Source organism: Melitaea cinxia, chromosome 8, assembly GCF_905220565.1.
Source record: "Melitaea cinxia chromosome 8, ilMelCinx1.1, whole genome shotgun sequence".
NCBI lineage: Eukaryota > Metazoa > Arthropoda > Insecta > Lepidoptera > Nymphalidae > Melitaea > Melitaea cinxia.
Window position 1 is genome coordinate 7,141,125 of NC_059401.1, and position 23,028 is coordinate 7,164,152.

At 32.9% G+C, this 23,028-nt stretch overlaps 3 protein-coding genes across 3 annotated transcripts; all 3 read left to right on the forward strand.

Annotated features, from left to right (window-relative positions):
- Positions 1-2,980: 2,980 nt before the first annotated feature.
- On the forward strand, positions 2,981-8,032 carry LOC123655524 (protein expanded). The gene is made up of 3 exons (XM_045591298.1): positions 2,981-3,223; positions 3,632-3,711; positions 3,807-8,032. The coding sequence occupies exons 1-3, from the start codon at positions 3,001-3,003 to the stop codon at positions 7,302-7,304; spliced, it is 3,801 nt and encodes a 1,266-aa protein (XP_045447254.1). The 5' UTR covers positions 2,981-3,000; the 3' UTR covers positions 7,305-8,032.
- A 4,918-nt stretch (positions 8,033-12,950) lies between these two features.
- LOC123655525 (alpha-amylase 3-like) lies at positions 12,951-15,789 on the forward strand. Its single transcript, XM_045591299.1, has 3 exons — positions 12,951-13,331; positions 13,409-13,551; positions 13,634-15,789. Exons 1-3 carry the CDS (start codon positions 13,121-13,123, stop codon positions 15,146-15,148), a joined length of 1,869 nt encoding a protein of 622 aa, XP_045447255.1. The 5' UTR covers positions 12,951-13,120; the 3' UTR covers positions 15,149-15,789.
- Positions 15,790-18,380: 2,591 nt separating this feature from the next.
- On the forward strand, positions 18,381-22,657 carry LOC123655840 (uncharacterized protein K02A2.6-like). The gene is made up of 5 exons (XM_045591592.1): positions 18,381-20,787; positions 20,860-20,971; positions 21,089-21,372; positions 21,931-22,169; positions 22,652-22,657. The coding sequence occupies exons 1-5, from the start codon at positions 18,381-18,383 to the stop codon at positions 22,655-22,657; spliced, it is 3,048 nt and encodes a 1,015-aa protein (XP_045447548.1).
- Positions 22,658-23,028: the final 371 nt, after the last annotated feature.

A 23,028-nucleotide genomic window follows, 5' to 3' on the forward strand; every position in this document is an offset into this window, starting at 1 on the left:
AAATGTAACGGATCGCTATCTGAACATGGAAAATATATGAGAAAAAATATTATTGGGAGCTTTATCTACGCAAATAGCACCCAAAACAAAGATTGTTAGAATTTTTGTCTGTTTGTCTGTGCGTTTGTGCACGCTAATAATTAAACAGAAGATGTAAAATATAATTTCAAGTTATATCAAAATACTGTCTAGATATTTCTGTATCTCCTTTAAATTTTATTTCCTGTAATAATTCTAAGTGTCTGGTCTACAATAATAAGCTAGATTCAATTTAAACGTCGTTCGCATTAAACTTACTAAAATAAAAAGCGAAGAACCATGCAAGTCTCTATGCCAGCAGGTAGCTAACATAAATCGTATTTAAGAAAAAAAGATTTCGGAATGAACAGATGGTGCAGATCCGCGCATTCCTGTTAAAACTACACAAATTTTAGTGATCACATGAAATTCCTTACAAAAGATTATAATTATATAAAGAGCATGCTAAATGTTTTATAATAATAGGTATTAGATATATAATGCATATTTATTAACTTTTGCAATAATTAACAATCCATTTATATTCCTGAAGTTTACAACAATTGTCAAGACCAAGAGACATAATATGTTATACTAGCGACCCGCCCCGGCTTCGCACGGGTGCAGTGCTGATACTAAATATACTTCAGGTCAAAGAGATATTTATTCTCATAAGAATTAACAATTCACTTATATGAGAAATACATTAGAAAGAATACATTTTTAAATATCTACAAGTTTACAATAATTCTAGCCGAGCGTGTCGGTAATAAACAAAGTTCATTATACAATATCGTCACAATAATTGTGTTTGCTCGCAAACGAAAAAAAAACCGACTTCAATTACATCGACAAGTAATCAACGTAGATCGACGAAAACATAGTCAAGCAACTACGCGTTATCAAAGATTACTCAAAAAGTAGTTATCAGATCTCGATAAAATTTATATGTGACCACATGATAAACATCAGCTTTCGATTAAATTAAAAATTATCAAAATCGGTACACCCAGTAATAAGTTATTACAGATTTTCGAGAGTTTCCCTCGATTTCTCTGGGATCCCATCATCAGATCCTGGTTTCCTTATCACGGTATCAAACTAGGGATATCCCCTTTCCAACAAAAAAAGAATTATCAAAATCGGTATATCCAGTAGAAAGTTATGCGGTATAATACAACGTAGGTCGACGAAAAAAGCGTCAAGTAAAAACGCATTATTAGATATAACTAGAAAAGTAGTTGTTAGATCTCAAATAAATTTAAATGGGACCAATTGGCACACACCACCTTTCGATTAAAACAAAATTTGTCGAAATCGGTCTACCCGGTCAAAAGTTCTGATGTAACATACATAAAAAAAAAAAAAAAAAAAAATACAGTCGAATTGAGAACCTCCTCCTTTTTTGGAAGTCGGTTAAAAACCAAAAAGTGGGTAGAAACGCATTACATCAATGGTAAGACCGGTCACTATGTGGTAAAAAAAAAAAAAAAAGCAACAAAAGCAGCAAGCGACGAAACACAAAACAAATACACAGATCTTCAAATGTTAAACTAGATGCGGCCAGGCGAAATATATATTTACTCGTATGTGTGTGATTTTAAAATTATATAATTAAGGTTTTTATTTATTAATTACTTTATTTTTTATTGAGATTTTGTAACCTATTTCCTAGTTATTTTAACGTTATTACTTTGATTTAAAGTGAGAGTCTTTTAAACATATACATATGTAAATAATATTAAATTGACTTTGTTTTTTAATAATATTTTTTTTTGCAGACTAAGAATTTTATTTTGATATTTTGTAGGTATATTTTTTTTATGTATAAATTTGTAGTTTTTTTTTTTTATTGTTTTACAACCTATTTCTTAATTATTATTATTTATTTATTTATTTCATTTACGTTATTACTTCCACTCATTATTTTAGATGATAATTTTTGTTTGTAGTTGTGATAATTGTTTTTATTATATTTTTATATTTTGTAAATAATTTTTTAGCAATTTTTTAAACTTCAGGATGCTTTTAGCTTCTTTAATAACTGTGGGTATTTTATTATATATTTGTACACTTTCATATGTAATGTTCCTTTTCCCGTAATTTGTTCTCGGTGGGCGTAGAACTAGGTCATTAGAACTTCTCAACATTTTTGTTTGTATAGTTTTCTTTTTAGTAAAAGTTAAAGTGCTACGTACATCTTTATTTATAATTTTTCTTATAAGTATGCAAGAATAGTATTTGTATGATTGTTCAATGTTAAGTATTTTCGTATCTTTATATATTTTAGTTGAAGGTGTTAGGAAATCGTAATGAAATAGTAATTTAACCAGTTTGTTTTGAGCGACTTGAAGAGTGTTAAGATTAGTTTTAGCAGCTGATCCCCAGATCTCTATCAAATAGTCTATGTGTGGCTTTGCCAAAGAGTTATAAATAAAGTGGCGTACTTTTTGTGGTAGACAGTGAACAATTCCGCGTAGTGCTCCAGTAAGTGATGTTAACTTTGATTTTACTTTTTCCAATTGTAATTTCCAAGTCAGCTGATTATCCAAAATTAGCCCTAGATACTTTTCACTAGTAACTCTTTTTATTTCAAAATCATCAATTTTCAAAGGTGCGAAATTAGGTATTATTTTATTTTTTGCTGTAAAAATGACATAGTTTGTTTTCGATAGGTTTATAGTTAGTAGGTTAGACTGAAACCACGTTTTTAATATATTAAGATCACCTTGCGCGTCTTGAATGATTGGTTCAATTTCGCCACCGAAATAAAACAGGCTTGTATCATCCGCATATAGTGATAGATCACCGTTGAGTCTCAATCTACTTAGGGAGTTAATATAAATTAGAAAGAGCAAATACTTACTAATGTCATCACCAAGCAAATGACATAATTATAAAATATCTCAACTATTCCGTAGTTTAACGAAATAAATATTTTATTTGATTACAGGGAGAGTAATAGTCGTATCGAGATGCGATATGCGCGCTCTGTGTTCGGTTCGCGGGCCGTTGGGCGGCGAGACGCGTGCGCTCGGTGCAGGCGCGCGCCTCCTATCCCTGCGCATGCCCGGCCAGCCTCAGCCTCTTCACTTCGTCGTGGAAGCCAAATCGAGGGTCAAAGAGTTAAAAGCTTTAGCACAAACTCATTCACAACTTCGAGGCATGACCGATACAGAACTTTTCGGTTTAGCTGTTATGCAAAGTAAGTATTTTTTAAAACATATTTTGAAAACTCCATTGAAACATAAGAATATAATTATACTATAGTCTTATTTTATATGACAAATAAAATGAAAATAATATCAATTTGTTTCGGTAATTTGTTGTCGTTTTTGAAGTTTAATGTGGGTAATTAAAAGAAATCCTACTTCCTACTAACATTATAAATGCGAATTATTATAAGAATTGATTGATAGCATTCTATCATAAAATTCAAAGCTGACTGCGACGAAATGACGAAACATTTACATATGTAAATAGTTAGTTATATAATCAGATAAAATTACGAGGCATAGGTACTAGATATTCATAAAAGTAACACACTATTTGTCTACAATTACTTTTTTGTTAGCTTGCTAACGTGATTTTAATAATAAAAAATATGTTTCAGATGGCGAATACTTGTTCGTCGATTTAGAAAGTAAGCTTTCAAAATACGCTCCAAAGAGCTGGCGATCTTCTCATACACACGTGAGTTGTTAACAAATTTGAGCTATTAGATTCACTTCATAAAAATAATATTGTAATAAAATAACATTTAAACAATTGTATATTTTTTTTTTCAGGGCTTAGACGGCAATGGAAAACCATTATTGGAGCTTTACTTGGTCGTTCAATTTCATGTCGAGAGTCCCCTACTAATACACGATGAAATTGGACGACACTTATATTTTTTACAACTGCTGGAAAATATCCGTTTAAGAGATGCTCTTCCCGCCGAAATACTTTTGCTACTTATCGGCTTAGCTCTGCAAGCTAAATTTGGTGATGAAGATCTTTATGAAGATCGAGAATATTTTAAAGTTGAAGAACTTGCACCACCCTCCTTATCTGGTGATTGGGTTTCATCGGCAGTGCGTGCTTGTCATCGGGAACATCGAGGCCTTTCACAGAATGATGCAGAAATTAGATTTATTCGTGAAGTTTGCCTGCTTCCAGATACTATTAACTCTCACAGATACCGATTAAAACAATCTAAATCAGAATCGGAACCAGGCACAGTATGGCTCTTAGTGACAGCAAAGGGCATTAAAATTTTACCAGACAATGGTTCTGTATCAACTTTTATATGGAGTTCTATTGGTAAACTTAGTTTTGATAGAAAAAAGTTTGAAATTAGGACAGAAGAGGGTAAAATTACATTATATTCTTCTAGCGAGGAAAAATGTAAATATTTATTTGCTTTATGTAAGGAGACACATCAGTTTTCAATGAAAATTTCACCTAAATTAAATGAAATTTTAATAAAAGAAGAAGATGAAAGAAAAAATTGTTTTACATATTCAAAATCTTTTAACTTTCAATATTGTCAAAATAAAAGTGATCAAAGAATTTCTCTTATATCCTCTACGAGCTCGAACACAACATCGGGTATTGTAAGTGACAGGGTACAGTCAGAAGATGAGTTAGAAATTATGATTGATTCGCCTCCCGCTCCCTCGACAGAAAGCTTAGCATTAGCTCACTTATTAGACTCAAACTCGTATTTAATTCGTCACATTCCTCAAGAAGTTCGTTCTTTAAATACAATGTCATCACCACTTTTGCAAACTTGTAAAATGAGAGTGAAGAAAAGTAAAGAAGACAATGAAAAGACTCCTAAAAAAGACATATTACTAGAAATGGGAAATTGTTCGACGAGTTATCGAGAAGAAACAAGTTCGTTACCAGATCAAATTGTTTGTGATAAAAATACAGATAGTCCAAGTTCTAGCAAAATGAAGTGCACTGGATCACAATGTTCATCATCATGTAGTACTGTCATAATGGCTCGTGGAGGACTAAGCACTCTTAGTAGAGCCTCTAATGCAAGCAGCTTAGAACTAGGATATAGTCATACGGCTCAAAATTCAATGATAAGTGATAACAGTGTTACAGAAATAGACGGGGAATATACTCAAGATACGGCTTCAGCATTATATGATGGTCTTGGACAACCAGTTACTGTAGCTGCATCTAGTGAGACAAGTGGTGTCTACACAATGGGTAGTTCGGAATTAACAGCTCATTCTAAAATGTATACTAATTCTGAAGGAAGCAGGACAGAATATGGTAGTTCACATTATGACAGTTATAAAATGTCCAAAGAAAATGACTTAGCTGATATTGATAGTGTTTCGTCCATACTAAAAAATAAATCTCAAAGAATTCATCTCAGACCTGAGGAGTTGAGATTAAAAGTGACCTCAAGTAACACCGATTGCGTAGATGGAGTAGCCCAGCTAAATCATGAAGAACACGAAGACAAAGAAAATTTATTTCGGGAGCGAACAAATTCCAATGTTAGTGCAGCATCATTTCATGGTGACGGAAGTGATCCAACAGATAATAAACACAATTTGCTTAGTGCAAGTGAATTAAGTGACTTAATTGTAGGTAGGGGAGTTTATCCTAAAAATCAATCGGTTAGTGACACCTTTGATTCAGTATCAGATTATGTTAGATTACCTTTGCCATTTTCTGGTGATAGTTACCTTCAAGGGCATGAAGACACGGCTCCTTCTGATGATAATTATCCTAATAATTCTTTCTTTGACCGACCTCCGACCCCACCAAAACGAATCGACAGTCGTGTTGGACTCAATTTATCGCTACCAAATATTCTCGACTTAGATGAAAATGTACCTATTTTACCTAAATGTCCAGATAAACCCCCACCACCCTATGAATATAAACATCTAACACTCACACCAACCGTCACTCCATCCATACCACCACCAGCTTACCCTGGTACAATTGTTTCAAATTCCATAAAACAAGTAACTGAAAAAGAAGAAGTAGCAGCTAGAGTGGTGACTTCAAAACCTATGATTACTATACTTACAGCCGAAGCGGGAGAGGTTAATGTATCTGGTGAGCGAACATTTGCTAGTCCAATGGTTGTCGAACATCGTTTCCAAAAATCAAAAAGACATCAAACCTCAAGTCGTAGAGCAGAACGGTCAAAATTAGCACAAGGTCTTAGCAATAATCTTTCCCCATCAAGGGAACCATCACAACACGTGGATTCAAATGTTCTTGTCGCAATGATGAAATTACCGCCTCCACCGCCTCCGCCGAGACGACCGCGATTACCACCTCCTCCACCAGTAACTCGTGTGCCGCCTCCACCTCCTCCTCACAACCAAACTTTTCATCAACAATTGTATAGTGATGTTGATTATGTTTACTATCCTCTCCAGGACCCTTCGATATCACAACAGAATTATTTAGATCATAAACTAACCGAATCACGAATATCTAATATACATAAAAATAGTATACAATACAGAAGTACGCCATACCTCTCAGTCTCGTTATCCGCCTCATCAACGTATGGATCAATACAAAATCTTTCTGATTCTTATGTCCAAATACCAGGTAATCGAACTAGCTGGTACTCATTGACAAGTAAAGCTTCATTCAGTAACCGCTCAATACATTTAGAAAGACCACCAATGCCTATGAGTGTAACAGAATCTATTTTTTCTCGTACAAAATCACACGATAATATACTTCATGCCAAGGATCCACCTCCGATAAAAACTAGGCGAGTGCCGCCTCCACCGCCACCGCCACCGCCACCTTATGAGCATAAGAAAAAAATTCCATGTTACTTGAAAGAACCGAAAAATCTAAACTGCAGTGTTAGTAATACTAGTGTTTCTAAAGCAAAACCTTCAAATTGTGATTTAGATATAAAAACTTTAAGAGAAAAAAGTAAAAACCTTGATTTGCCTTTGATTGCTGCATTGTGTAACGATCGTTCGCTGTTGAAGCAAACGAAAGCTTTTGGTGTTACAAAATCAAATAAAAATGGTAGTAGTGATTGTGAAAGTGATAGAAAAGGTGTAAAGGCTTCACAAAACACTATCAACACCAACAATGTAGATCTTAAAAGCAAACCAGAGTTAAATCCTAGGAAAGCAGTAATAGGATCGCAGAAAAAAGTTTTGGGAAGAAACCCTACTGATAAACTTCCCGCACTGCCTGGTTCTGAAACTCACACTCCTAGAGCTTTATCCAATACATATGTAATGCATCCAAGCGCAATTAAGTTAAAGAAAAGTCAGCCTAGTTCATAACGGCGTTAGGACTTATGGTTTGTTAATGGTTGTAGATCCTTCCAGTGCTATGATAGCTCACCCTTTATCCGCCAATAACGTTGTTGTAATAAAAGACTGAAATTAGATGTTAAAATGATCCCACTGATGTTAAGTAATAGAATTTAGTTAAAATGTTACAAATTAAAATAAAAACCAAGAGATTAAAATTACTGCTGTATTTATAGATATTAAAAAAAGGATACCACGCTTTAATTAAAGGACTTCGATTTATAGATTATGGCATTCTTAAGCAAAGGTTCATATTTCTAATTCTGCTCTAGGATTTTGAGTTCAGAAATATTCATGTGATCATTGCAAAATAAATTGTTTAATTTTATAACAATAAACTATAAAAATCAAAGTTACAATTAATTCAGATGTAAAGTGTACAAAAGTAATTTATTTATTGAGAGAAAATTACTAAATGTTAAATTCTCTATCAAATGCTTAATTATTATTATAATCAGAAAATAATAATGATAAATACTCACTTCTTTATAATTATTTACCGGAGGTAAAAATAACTTGTAATAAGTTGTAACATCTGAAGTCATTGCTAAGTCCTTATTAATTATATAAATGTTTATTGTTTAATTATTCACATCTATTTATTTTTGTTCACAATCATGTACATAAAAGGTAGTTAGTTTTTTAAGTACATCATATTGTTCAACGTGTACAAATGTATAGTAAATTTTTTCAGGTGATTACCGTTTTTTTATTTACCATTCCTGTATTCTGACACAACATTAAACTGAATTATTATTTTAATAATGCAAGCACGGTGTATCTATAAAGAGTCTAGCTAGATAAAAATAAAACATAGGTACTAATATTCCTTGCATATTTAATTGGCCTTTTACATGGGAAGGCAAAACGAAAAAAGTTATTGGATAACGTTTAATTATAGTACATATCGACGCTTGAAAGGCAATAATTACCAAGCGACATTTTGGGCAATATTGAGTTATATATATATATATATATATATATATAACGTTAAAATCAGAAAAAAATTCTGCGTCGATTGGTCTTACTCTCATGGCGCTAGGACGAAGTTTGTTGTCGCTTGGTAACTTAAAAAAAACACATTTTCACAGTTTTCGGCTTCCAGGCGACAATAATTTTACCGATTTATCACTTAGTAAGTAATAAATTTTTACAGTTTTCACTTAGTAATTTTTGGCTAGACTCGAAATAATACATTTATACATAAAGTATTTTCTGCCTCAGAAGAAGGAGTTCATCATAAAGAGTCCCTCCTTCTCCATGAAGTCAGCCAGTAGCCAGCCCCGGGAGTTCTGTTGCCCGTATCCAAATTGCCCCACTCTCAACTCATCACCGCATCGTCTGCCCGGCTTCGCGTTAAAGTCCCCCATCACAACAGTGTAGTGGCATTTAGAGCTATGTATAACTGTAGAGATTTCCTCTTACATATGTAGCTTCAACTTCATCATCTGGATGTGTCGAGGTCGGTGCGTAAACCTGTATGACCTTTAGCGAATACCGCTTGGATATTCTGAGTAGGTATGCCACCCTGCTCGACACACTCCTGACGACGTCGATGCTGTTGACGAGAGACTTGCGGACGAGGAACCCGACACCACCCTGGGACTGTTGGTCGCCCTCCCGGTAGTACAGCAGGTTGCCAGACTTGAGGGTCATCGTGTCCTCTCCCTCTCTTCGGACTTCAGATAACCCTATAATATCCCAGCTCAACCTGCTATGAGCTTCTTCCAGCTCAATAAGCTTCGCGTCGGTCCGCAGCGTCCTAGCGTTATATGTTGCCAGGGCCAAGTATCGTCGTCGGGTCTGGTGGCCTGGCTTTTGGCGGAGGTTATGGCCCCCTGCCCCGGACTGGAGGACAATTTTTTGTCGTGTCTGTCATTTAGGAGATTAGGCGTAATCGCCACGCTTGCAACCATGTGTTTAGAAGGCGCTGCTGCCCACCCTCTAGTGGTTTTCCTCTATCGCCTCTTACGATACCCACGGGAGGAGATGGGGTGGCTCTATTTTAAGCCGGTTGCCACGCGGCAAGCAGTACACACCTATACTGATTTTGAAATTTTTAATAAATACTGTATTATATCAAAATAAAATGTCCTAATTATTTACAACGACAGCACATGTTCTTTATACCACCCACTTTGCAAGAGTTTTGACTGCAATATTCAGTATTAGTTATTAGTTACAGGCCTAAAAACCAACCTTCAATAGGACAGCGTTGCGGAGTGTGCTCTAATTCGTCTCTCGTCAGATGGAGGTACATACTCCGTAGTGAGTGATTGTAGACTACTACAAAGGCTATTTTGGTATTGATGAAGACGATATTCATCGAAAACCTTTATCCAAAAGTACTTAATATTGTGTAATAAAACCTTAATCCTTAGTTACTTGTTCTAAAAAGCTCTATACTTACCTTCTTTAATTTGTACTATGCTTAAAATTGCCAGACAGAAAAGTTTTTTGGTTTTTATTTCGATCATTTTACCTATGGATCAAACATCTGTTTCTTTTGGATGTATCATTTTGCTTCAAACACCGTTATGAAATACTGGGGCTTAGTTAATTTTACATGATTTATGAAAAAAAGTTTGTCGGTAAGTAATTTTTACCTGTTTGTGATTTTGATTCAAATTTAACTGACTATTTCTTAAAATATTGAGAAAATTAATAATCTTTAAATATCAGCTTACAAAGCTTTCAAAGTGCATTTAAAATACGTTAGAATCGAGTAACAATGACTAATAGGCGATTTTTGATGAATTTAAAAAAAAAAAAAACCTTTGAAATGCTCTAGTGTAAAGTTGCCAACATGTCGCTTAGGGGAGAGTTGGGTAATGGGAGTCAGCGGGCAATGGGAATCACCCCCATATCCACGAAACAGTACATACGAGCTACGCGTAAACAGTGTCCTTATCCCCCGCTCTGGCCCTTGGCGTAGTCCCGAACGACTTGCGCCAGTCAGCGCCCGCGCCACTGAGAAACTACCGTTTTTTGTTTTTGTACTCCGCTGATGTAATTTTACGTCAATGCAAATTAGAAGGTAAGTGTCGAATATCTTGCAGTATTTAGACGTACTTAGTGACACGTTCAAAATCTTTAAGGGCGGTTGCAATAAATACTTATTTTTTAATTACAATTTTATTTAAATTCTCGCTTAAGTGACCCCCATTACCCTCTTTTACCCTAGTAATTATTGCCTTTCAAGCGTCGATATGTATAATTGCTACTATGCAGTAGGTATGGAACCACCCATAAATTACGTCACATGACCTATCAAAGAAGGCCACATTTATAAGTCTCATTTTTACCTAGTGTGACATTACATATTTTGCAACTTTTGCTACTAGAAGTTATTGAATTAAAATATCAGTTTCGAGATTATTTTTATTACCTACCATTTAAATTATTTTTCACTAAAATCAACACAAATCAAATATAATAATAATAATAAGTAATGGTCGCCCAGAGGTCGAAATTCGGCCAAAAATAAAAATAAAATGTTGAAATTTGTATATATTTTCTAGTTCTTGTTTTTTTTTTCTTAATTTTGTTGATTGGTTGAATTAAGTACATAAAAGTATTTAGGAAATTTAGGATTTTAGAAAATAAAAAATACCGTAAAATAAAATAAATCAAACAAAATAATAATAATTCAAACTATTAAGTGAAATAAAAAAACATGTCTTTATTTATTTTTGTCGACAGTATAAAATTACATTAATTTTAAAAAAGTTTACTAGTAATATTTTACAAACATTATATTATACAGTCGTGTGACTGATATTACGTCACTTCCGTTATAAATTTTTCTTACGGTTTAAGTATCACATTTTTTTCAGTTCGGCCGCCCAGCCAAATGTCAAGCCTGCCGTAAGGAACTTTGTTCCAATAAACTAGTAAATAGGTACTATTACGGTATCTCTTTTTTGATATAGCGAAAATAAGAACGTAAAAACAACAAAGAATCCAATGTCTGATCACCTGACCTGTTTCTTAATTTTACGTTTTTGTTTTATTTCAAACCCCGAAAATCCCGGGACTTGACTAATGAATACGCTAGAACTTTAATAATAATTAAATATAATACCGGAATTACCAAAAAAATTAATTAAAGAAAACCAAAAAATTATGAAAAGCAAGAACCTTTTTAAAAAATTTCAATTTGACTACAGACTAACAATCAACAAAATAGTATAATATGCGTGTGTGTGTCAAATACATGGTAGTATCTGTAATGTTTTTTAACCGACTTCAAAAAAAGGAGGAGGTTACTCAATTCAACCGTATATATATTTTTTTATGTATGTTCGGAAATAACTTCGTCGTTTATGAACCGATTTTGATAATTCTTTTTTTGTTGGAAAGAAGATATCCCCGGTGTGGTACCATGATAAGGAAACCAGGATCTGATGAAAGGATCCCAGAGAAATCGAGGGAAACTCGAAAATCTGTATAACTTTTTACTGGGTGTACCGATTTTAATGATTTTTAATTTAATCGAAAGCCGATGTTTATTAAATTTCATCGAGATTTGATTACAACTTTTTGAGTAATCTTTGATAATGCGTATTTACTTGACTATTTCCTCATTTACCTACGGTAATTGAGGAAATAGTCAAGTCAATTACCGTCGGTTTTTTTTTTTTCGTTTGCCTGCAAACACAATTATAATGATTTAATATATTTTTATGCATAATTTTAAAACAATATTAGCATTCTGCAGACCTTCAGTATATAAAATATAAGTGTGCGAAATTTCATACTCCTCCGTCCACGCAATTTTCGTAAAAAGGGGTACAAAGTTTTTGCTTCACGTATTAATATATTGTAGATTATCTTTACTGAACACAATCATAATGCATACAATAAATAGATTCAACAATTCAAAGACAAATAGTCTAAACTAACCTAACTAAGAAACATAGATGAATTTAAAAAAAAACTTAAGAAAAGAAAACTTTTATAAAATTACTTCAAAATATTGCGTTTTGAATACGACCGTCAACGACCGTATAAAATAATAAGACTCGGGTAAAAGAGTTAGGTGGGCATGTGATACTAATGAAAAAATAAATAGTAGGTAATAAATAAGTAGGAGCGGTCCGCGATGTATTCTTTTTTAACCGACTTCCAAAAAAGGAGGAGGTTCTCAATTCGACTGTATTTTTTTTTCATGTATGTTACATCAGAACTTTTGACCGGGTAGACCGATTTCGACAAATTTTGTTTTAATCGAAAGGTGGTGTGTGTCAATTGGTCCCATTTAAATTTATTTGAGATCTAACAACTACTTTTCGATCTAACAACTACTTTTCGATCTAACAACTACTTTTCGATCTAACAACTACTTAACTCGACAGATATAATGCTTGCAGAGCTGGATTGACTTGAATTATAAGATTCTCTTCACATATTGAACGTAAATTTTTAAAACCAACACATTATACCTACTTGTTGATATTACTTATTGATTTAGATGTAAATAAATCTCTTGTCATAATTTAAGATACAAACTACAAAGAATTTTTCTAAAACAATAATCAACCAATTATAAGATAGTTCTAATAATATTTCGATTTTTATAATCATGGTTTATAATCGATTATAAAATTTACCTCAGCTCAGCCGACACCACAGAGTACAGCGACACTACTCCTGAAATATCAAATTCCAATGTCAAATCAATATTCTAACATAAATTGTCATTTGTCACGTTAAAAACTTAAAAATGATTGAGGTGAAATCTAGGTCTTAATGATATAAAAACAAAACCTTAGGGGAAGTAGAAGATGAACGACCTTCCAGAGGCCAGTAGCAATAATGCCAACAATCTCGAGACTTTGGATTATCTTCGTGAAGTCAAGTCTTCTACGTGCTTATTATTACCGATGACCCCTAGCCCTACTCAATTAGATTTAAAGCATCCTCTCTCAGAAGAAATGACTGAAGGACCGTTTTTAACTTTAAGTGATGATCAAAAAATGGAAATAAAAAATTCAGGTAAGTACCTTTCCATTATTATCTTGACGGTATTTTATTGTATTTTATTATTCATATACATTTTGAAATTATTCAAGCTGACACCTGTGGAGGAGATTCTAGTTCATCGGCAGATTCAAACTCCGTTGTTCAAGATCCTGTTAGCGCACAACTTATTAATAATATAAGCATGTTGGATTATCAAACTCTAAGTAAAAATGGTGACATAATCATGTGTCAGGTATGTCTAATAATATTTATTTTTAAATGAAACTAATGTTATTAACACATTATTCAATAATAAATATATTGTTTCATTTCAGCCTGAAGGTTGCAAACTGAACGGAAGTCTTAGTGTCAGCAACCGAAAATTACCAAATTTCATAAACTGGAATTGGGGTATTATTAGAAAAATTCTACTTTGGTGTGTTCTTTCGGGACTTATTGCTTGCTTGGGAGCCATTGTGGCAATGGTTGTTAATATACCCAAAACTTGCAACCCTGATCTACCGTGGTACCAAGGTAAAGTGTTTTATGAAGTCTTTCCAGCAAGTTTTAAAGATTCTAACAATGATGGTATTGGAGACTTAAAGGGCTTGACAAAAAAACTAGACTATATAAAGGATTTGGGAGCCTCATCAATTCGTCTAAACTATATATTTGAATCTTCTGATTATCCAGAACGTTATTATAATATAACTTCATTATTGTCTATTGATAGAAGTATAGGAGTATTAAAAGATTTTCAGGAGTTAATGACGGCAGCACATAAAAGAGGCATGGGAGTAATATTAGATATTCCAGTTGAAAGTATGGTTGAATCGCAAGCCTCGTTTGATACCAACCATACTTTTGTTTTCTCAATCGAGCCCCAGGAAAATAGTTTTGATCCAACATCTGCAGCAATTGCTTATTGGTCACAAGCTCAAAATGTTGATGGGTTTTATTTAAAGAATTTGGAAAACTTTGTCGACAATAAAAATTTTGGAAAATCTCTTCAAGTTTGGAAACAAATTTTAGGGAATAACAAAATTTTTATAGCAAGTCAAGCAGTATTAGATAGAGCTAAAGGCACAAGTCTTACAGTCTTGCTTAATAGAATTGATTTAATTGATATTAATTTGGACTTACAAGATGGCATAAATGGTTTAAAAGATCATATCAATTACATTGTATCTAATGTCCTCTGGGGTAAACCCCATCACCCCTGGGTACTTTGGAATATCGGTAACATAAACAGTGAGAGAGTGTCATCTAAATATCAAAATAATACTCTTGCATTAACAGCACTTGAGTTGGTACTACCAGGTACAGTTAGTATATTTTATGGGGATGAAATAGGATTTGGTGGCTTATCTGAAAATGAAATAGAGGGTGATTTCCATGAACATACACATATTCACAATTTGGTTCCAATGTCTTTCGCAAATGATATTAAAAATGAAAATAGTGCTTCCATTCTACCCTGGAATTCAAAATCTAATCTAGAACCTAGGTTTTATTACTTAAATATTATTAAAAAGTTTATAGAGCTGAGATTGAATACTCCAACAATATACTTAAGAGAAATATATAAAGATGGTAATGTATTAAAAAATATGGAGATACGTAAAACTGAAGATAATTTAATTGTTATAGAACGTTGGTATCCACGAAGAAACACATGTGTTTTTGTAGGCAATCTAGATAACTCACCTATAACAACTGATTTGTCAACAATGTTTTACCGAGGAACAGTTGTTGCAGCAACCAATATTAGTTTAGTCGGTGAAGTGTTGTACTTTGACAAAATAACCTTTTCTCCAAACTCTGCTATTATTTTCAAGTTGGAAAAATAGGGATTATTTGCAAACTTAATTTTATTCTGTAGCTCTTTAACCAAAGATGTAATAATAACAAACTTTAAAATATTTACTTATTAACAATTTAATTGTTATGTACTTAACCAAAGATAATTTTTTATTATATAGTTTAAATAAGTATGAATAGTAATAGATCAAACTCTTATTTTTTTTTTATATCTTGTGATTCCTTGTAAACTAGTTGTATTTTATGACCATTCATTTTTTTACCATTTCATATTAAAATTTTATACACAAATATAATATCGATTTAGATTGAATTAAAATATTTAAAAAAAATGTATTAAGTAAGCTTTAACTTGAGTTCTTGGAAATCTTTTAAGTATAGTTCTCAGTATTTAGTCTCAAGTTTTCTTAAAATTATTATTTTTAATAGTACTCTTCTTTGTATTATGGTTTTAATAAATAATTATTTTTATTATTCTTATGAAATACATGTTTTTACTTACAAGTTTTTTTTTTTAATACAGTACAGTATAAGCTCCTTATTCGTTTAGTTTACGTTCCGCCATGTGCGCGAATGCAGAGACCGTGGACTGGTATTTTGTATAGACAGGAGCAGATACATTCCGAGGCACAAGAAAAAAATAAATTAAAATTAATTGAAGTAATTTGAATTGCAATTTTCTTTTCATTACAATTATTAGTCATTAATTTTTATTATCAGGTTTAGGTAACGGCTTAAAAATTGTGTTGTTTTTACTTCCTTAGCCACTTTTAATAGGATCTTTGAATTCTGATGGATGTTCAGCTATAGCATTATGAATTTGCCTTTTAATAATAACGTGAAGTAATCTATACTGATATTATAAAGAGGTAAAGTTTCTAACTTTGTTTGTTAGTAGGGAGTAATCTTCGCAAATACTGCTCCTATCATGAAAATTCTTTCTCTAACAGAAAGCTACACTATTCAGAAGTGATATAGGCAATATTTTATTGTTATTAAACAAAAAATTCGGTGAACAATCTATCTATAATCTATAATATTCTATATTCTATAATATTCTATAATAATATATATAAAAGCGAAAGGTCACTCACTCATCACGAAATCTCCGAAACTATAACACCTACAAACTTGAAATTTGGCAGGTAGGCTCCTTATAGTACGTAGACATCCGCTAAGAACGGATTTTACGAAATTCGACTCTTAAGGTGGTAAAACGGGGGTTGGAAGTTTGTGTGAAAGTCCCATGTTTTTGAAGTAAGAGACTTGAAATTTAAAATGTATGCCTTATAAATGATGAAAAGGTGTCCAAATAATGTCTTAATTAATTGATAAAATCTTTAGAAATCAACTCCCTTTTGGGGTTAAAACGGGGGATGGTAGGTTGACTCACTCATCACAAAATCTCCGAAATTATAACACCTACAAATTTGAAATTTGGCAGATAGGCTCCTTATAGGGCGTAAGCATTCGTTAAGAACGGGTTTTACGAAATTCGGTCCCTAAAGGGGTAAAACGGGGGTTGAAAGTTTGTATGAAAGTCCTATGTTTTTGAAGTAAGAGACTTGAAATTTAAAATGTTCGCTCTTTAGATGGTGAGAAGGTGTCCGAATAATGTATCTTTAGAAAGAAACTCCCTTTTGGGGTTAAAACGGGGGATGGTAGATTGATTCACTCATCACAAAACCTCCGAAACTACAACAGCTACAAACTTGAAATTTTGCAGATAGGTTCCTTATAGGACGTAAACATCCGCTGAGAACGAATTTAACGAAACTCGACCCCTAAAGGGATAAAACGGGGGTTGGAAGTTTGTATGAAAGTTCTATGTTTTTAAGGTAAGATACTTGAAATAGTATGTAGTATGTAAGGATCGTGGAAAGTGGAAAGAAGTGGTCTCTGCCTACCCCTACGGGAAAGAGGCGTGATTATATGTATGTATGTACTTGAAATTTAAAATGTATGCTCTATAGATGGTGAGGAGGTGTCTAAATAATGCATCGTAATCTAAATACATATAAAAGAGAAAGGTCACTGAGTCACTCATCACGAGGACTCAAAAACCGCTGGATGGTCCATCCATCCAATATGGACAAAGATGAAATCTGGCAGGGAGGTAGATTATAGTTACTAGACGTCCGCTAAGAATGGGTTTTGCGATATTCCACCGCTAAGGAGGTTTAATTGGAGTTGATAGTTTATATGAAACATATACAGCAGCTATAAGTTCGACTGATAGGTTATTTAAGCAGCATTAAAATAAAACTAAAAATGTGGTGTATAGAGAGGTTTTATAAAAATAACTATTAAATTATACTAAATTGTGCCTTTGAAAAAGTTACTCAGAGTGATAAGCATTTCAAGTGACTGAAATAAAAAAATAATTTGCGTTAAACATCTTAATAGTAATGCATATCTTCATAACCACGTGGACGTAGTCGCGGGCAACAGTTAGTGTATTATAAAACAAAGTCCCCAAAAGCGTATGTGATCGATTCTCTCAAAATCTACTGGACGGATTTTCATGCGGTTTCACAAATGGAGAGGGCTTCAAGAGGAAGGTTTACGGAATGTCTAAGCCAATTTTGATGAGAGTTTCACTGGAAGTTTGCCGGGAAAACTTTGTGACAAACTGATTTCAACGCCGGCGAAGCCGCGGGCACAGCTAGTAATAGTATATGTTCAAAAAGTTCGCTTAAACCGAAAAATAAAAATCATCACATCAAGAATTTCGCTCTGGCGGGTACATCGTTCCATAGCTTAATTGGCTAGAGCGCCGACACGGTCAGTCGGAGACGCGGGTTCGAATCCCGCTGGATACAAATATTTCTTTCCGGTTTGGATGTCTGTCCTTGTGGGTCTCTCCACCTTGCCTCGGAGAACACGTGAAGCTGTCTGTCCCGGTTGTATATCGGATAGCGATTGTTACTCATAGTGGGGAAATATATCCGCAAACCCGCAGTGGAGCAGCGTGGTGGAATTTGTTGTATATGGCAACACACCTCTATTATTATTAGTGTTAATAATAAGGTTGATGGCACTGGCAACATTATAAGAGTTAGAATATGAACACTATGTATAACAAGACGTAATAAAGATGGCTCGTTGCAAGAAGTCTTTTATTTAAAATACAACAACATATAAAACATGGTGTCAGGTGTAAAAACAAAAGAAATAATAGCCGAACATTCAAGAAATCGACAGGGAGAAACATAGAGAGGAGAAAGAAACAGTTAAAATTGTGTAAAAATATACGCAAAGATGGAGGGGTTAAGGCCGCCAATTAATCTGATTTTATCAGGGTCATCAGAAAACTTTTATACGTTTAAAAGAAAATTTTTAAATTACATAGAAGCTGCGGGCTTGACTGAAAAGTCAGAGGAGCGAAAAATGGCGTTGTTTCTGAATTTAGCGGGGGATGACGCCATGGATGTCTATACCACGTCGATGGAATGTTTAAAGGTAAAAAGCTTAGAAAAACTCTTAGAATTATTTGAAAAGCACATAAAACCGAGAAAAAACATAATCGCTAACAGTTATAAGTTTTTTAACATGTCGCAAGCCGAAGGGGAGACCTTTGAGCACTATGTAACAGAATTAAAGAAACAAGCTAAACTATGTGAGTTCAAAGAAGAAGACAGGCTTGTGAGGGACATGATAGTGATTGGAATAAAGGACAAAGGTGTACAAGAAAGGTTACTACGGGAGAGTGACTTAACTTTGGATCAAGCCATCCAGTTTGGAAGAGCAGCAGAAATAGGGAAGATACAGGTAGGAGCATTAAATGAAAAGAAAGAAATAGACAGTATACATAAACAGAGAGTAAACTACAGGAAGGAGAAGAAGAACTACAGAAATAACTGTGGGAAATGTGGTAAAGTACATGAACCGAGAAAATGTTCAGCGTTTGGTAAAAAGTGTGTGTTGTGCAATAAACTGAATCACTTCGCTGTGATGTGTAGGAATAAAAACATACACAGGAAGAAGAAGCAGGCGTACAGCTTGGAAAAGGAGGAAAATAAAAGTGAAAGTGACAGCGATCATAATTATACAATAGGAAGTTTAAACTATATAGACAATATTAAGTTACAGTGGAGAGAAAAAATAAATATTCTAGGTTTAAATATAGAGTTTAAGCTAGACACGGGTGCGGACTGTAATACATTGTCTTTAAAGTTGTTCAAGTGTATTAATAAAAATAATAAGTTAAGTTTGAAACAAACACCTGCTATTCTTGTTGTTTATAATGGAGAGAGAATTAAGACAGCGGGACAAGTAGAACTAAGCTGTGTTGTAAAAGGGATAAATAAAAAGGTATGTTTTACTGTAATTGATTTAGATGTACAACCTGTAATAGGACTACCAGATTGTATTAGGTTAAACTTGTTAAAAAGGATTGATGAAATACAAAGTGATAAGTTGACGGAAAAGGAAAAATTTATAAAAGATAATAAAGATATTTTTCAGGGTCTAGGGACGATAGGTACTTACCAAATAAAAATTTTAGATGATGCAAAACCTGTTGTTAAACCTATAAGACGAATACCTTTAGCCATAAAAGATAGACTTAAGGAAACATTAAATAATTATGAAAACAGGAATATTATAGAGCGGGTAGAAGGTCCTACTGAGTGGTGTAATAACCTAGTTATAGTGGAAAAACCAGATAAATCTTTGAGGTTATGTTTAGATCCTAAAGAGCTTAATGAGTATATAGTAAGAGAGAGATATTTTATTCCATCTCCAGAAGAAATTTATAATAACTTAGCAGGTAAGAAAGTGTTTACTGTTTTAGATATGAAAGATGGATTTTTTCAGATAATGTTAAGTGATAAGGATAAATTGTGTACTTTTGGCACTCCATATGGGAGATATAGGTTTAAGAGGTTACCGTTTGGTATATCATCTGCTCCAGAAGTTATGCAAAGAACAAATACTAACATTTTTGGAGATATTAAAGGAGTAGAAATATACTATGATGATATAATAATAGCAGGGAAAAATAACTCTGAGCATGATGATATATTAAATAAAGTGATAGAAAGAGCCAGAAAATATAATGTAAAATTTAATAAAAATAAAATACAATATAAGTCGGACCATGTTAAGTATGTGGGTTTAATAGTATCACAGGAAGGTATACAAGTTGATCCCGATAATGTAAAAGCTATATTAGAGTTGAAGGAGCCTAGTAATGTAAAACAGCTACAAAAATTTTTAGGCATGTGTAACTATTTGAGTAGATTTATACCTCATTATTCTGTAATTACAGAACCTTTAAGAAACTTACTTAAAAAAGATGTTGTGTGGGAGTGGTCTGAACCACAAGATAAAGCATTTAAAGAATTAAAAACCAAGTTAAGTAATACACCTACACTAGCTGTCTTAAACAGTAAAGGTTCTATAGTGTTGCAAACTGATAGTTCTAAATCTGGCATGGGAGCGTGTTTGTTACAAAATGGTAAACCTATTTCTTTTTACTCAAGGGCTTATACCGAATGTCAAACTAGATGGGCACCAATAGAAAAGGAATTATTCGCTATCTGTGTTGCATTAGATAAATATCATCAGTTCGTGTACGGCAGGAACATAACAGTGGAGACTGATCATAAACCCTTGGTCACAATAATTAATAAAGATATAAATAAAATAAGTGCTAGACTACAGCGTATGATCTTGAAATTGTTAAAATACGATATAAATATAAAGTATATACCAGGTAATAAAATGTATATTGCAGACTACTTGTCAAGAAATTATATAAAAAATAATGCTGAGATAGATCCAACAACACAGGAGACAGTGCATTGCTTTGAAACAGATTTAGCTATAACAGATAGTAAATTAGAAATGTTACAAAAAGAAACTAAAAATGATATAAATTTAATACAAGTAATTTATTGGTATAAAAATAGTTGGCCTAAAAATAATAAACTAATACATAATAAAGAATTAAAAATATACTACAGTTTAAAAGAATATATACATGTAAAAGATAATATAGTGTACTTACAGGATAAAATAGTTATACCAAAACATGTAAGAAAAGAAATGCTTATGATTATACATACAGGACATGCAGGTATAGTGAAGTGTAAAAAGAGAGCTAGAAATGTTATGTATTGGCCGGGAATGTCACAAGATATAGAGAGGTTTGTGTTGTCATGTAGTTCTTGTGAAAAGTATAGACCGTCTAATAGTAAAGAACCTCTTGTGTCTCATGATATTCCTAGCTTACCGTTCTACAAGATAGGTATGGATATATGTACTTACAGCAGAAAAGATTACCTAGTTGTTGTTGATTACTATTCAAAATGGATAGAAGTAAAATATTTAAATGATAAAACAGCTGATAGTGTAATTAAAAATTTATTGACTATTTTTTCTACTCATGGCATACCAAAATATATTGTAAGTGACAATATGCCGTTTGGAAGTTACTCTTTTAAAAAGTTTACAAATTCATTAGATATTCAATTAATTTATTCAAGTCCTAGATATCCTCAGTCTAATGGTTTAAGTGAAAAAGCAGTAGGAATTGTAAAAAACATGATGAAAAAATGTGAAAACAATAATGACTATGATTTTTGTTTGTCTCTGTTACATTATAGATCTACACCAGTTGCAGGATTGGATTATAGTCCATCAGAATTATTAATGTCTAGACTTTTGAGAACTAACTTACCTTGTACTAAAGATCATTTAAAACCTAAAGTTGTTAATGTGCAGGAAAAAATGTCACTCAACAAACAAAAAACAGAATTTTATTATAATAAAACTTGTAAAGTTAGAAATGTAAATTTTAAACCAGGTCAAAATGTTGTGGTGCAGAATAGACCAAACAGGGTGTGGTATCCAGGCAAAATTATAAAGCCAGAGGGCCCGAGATCTTTTATTGTCAAAAGGGAGGATGGAACAGAAGTCAGGAGGAATCAAAAGCACATAAATTATTCACCTAATCAATTTAATGTCAAATCAGAAATATTTAATACTCCGTTGATTACTGTTCCTTCACAAAATAGTAAGAGTTCTGAAAATGTTGGTCATAAAGTCAGTAGGTATGGTAGATTAATAAAACAACCCTCATACTTCAAAGATTACACACAATAGTAATGTTTAAAAAAAAAAAAAAAAATATGTCTTGTCTTAAAATTTTATTTTGTTAATTTAATTTAAGTTGAATTTATGTTTAAGTTAAATTTAAAACTAAAAAGGGGGGATGTTGTATATGGCAACACACCTCTATTATTATTAGTGTTAATAATAAGGTTGATGGCACTGGCAACATTATAAGAGTTAGAATATGAACACTATGTATAACAAGACGTAATAAAGATGGCTCGTTGCAAGAAGTCTTTTATTTAAAATACAACAACATATAAAACACTTGTTACTCATAGTGGGGAAATATATCCGCAAACCCGCAGTGGAGCAGCGTGGTGGAATTAAGCTCTATAATGCTATAGTTAATTTTTTTTTTCTTTCGGCAAAATTATAAATTTAAAGCTTATATACTTTTAAAAATTTTACAGAAATAAGCTAAAATCTTTAAAGTGTAGTATAATTTAACATTTTAACAAATGATATTTCCAATAGAATTATGATACAATGATTTTTAAATTATTATTTCAACATTGACAAAACAATGGTTGATCTGTATAAAGACTTTATATTATGTTTCCAAAAAAAGTTCCTTATTCTCACCAACTTCCAATTATATATATATATATATATATATATATTAACGTATGTTCGGGGATAACTCCGTCGTTTATGAACCGATTTTAATAATTCGTTTTTTGTTGGAAAGGGGATATCCCTAGTTTGATACCATGATAAGGAAACCAGGATCTGATGATAGGATCCCAGAGACGTCGAGGGCAACCCTCGAAAATCAGCATAAATTTTT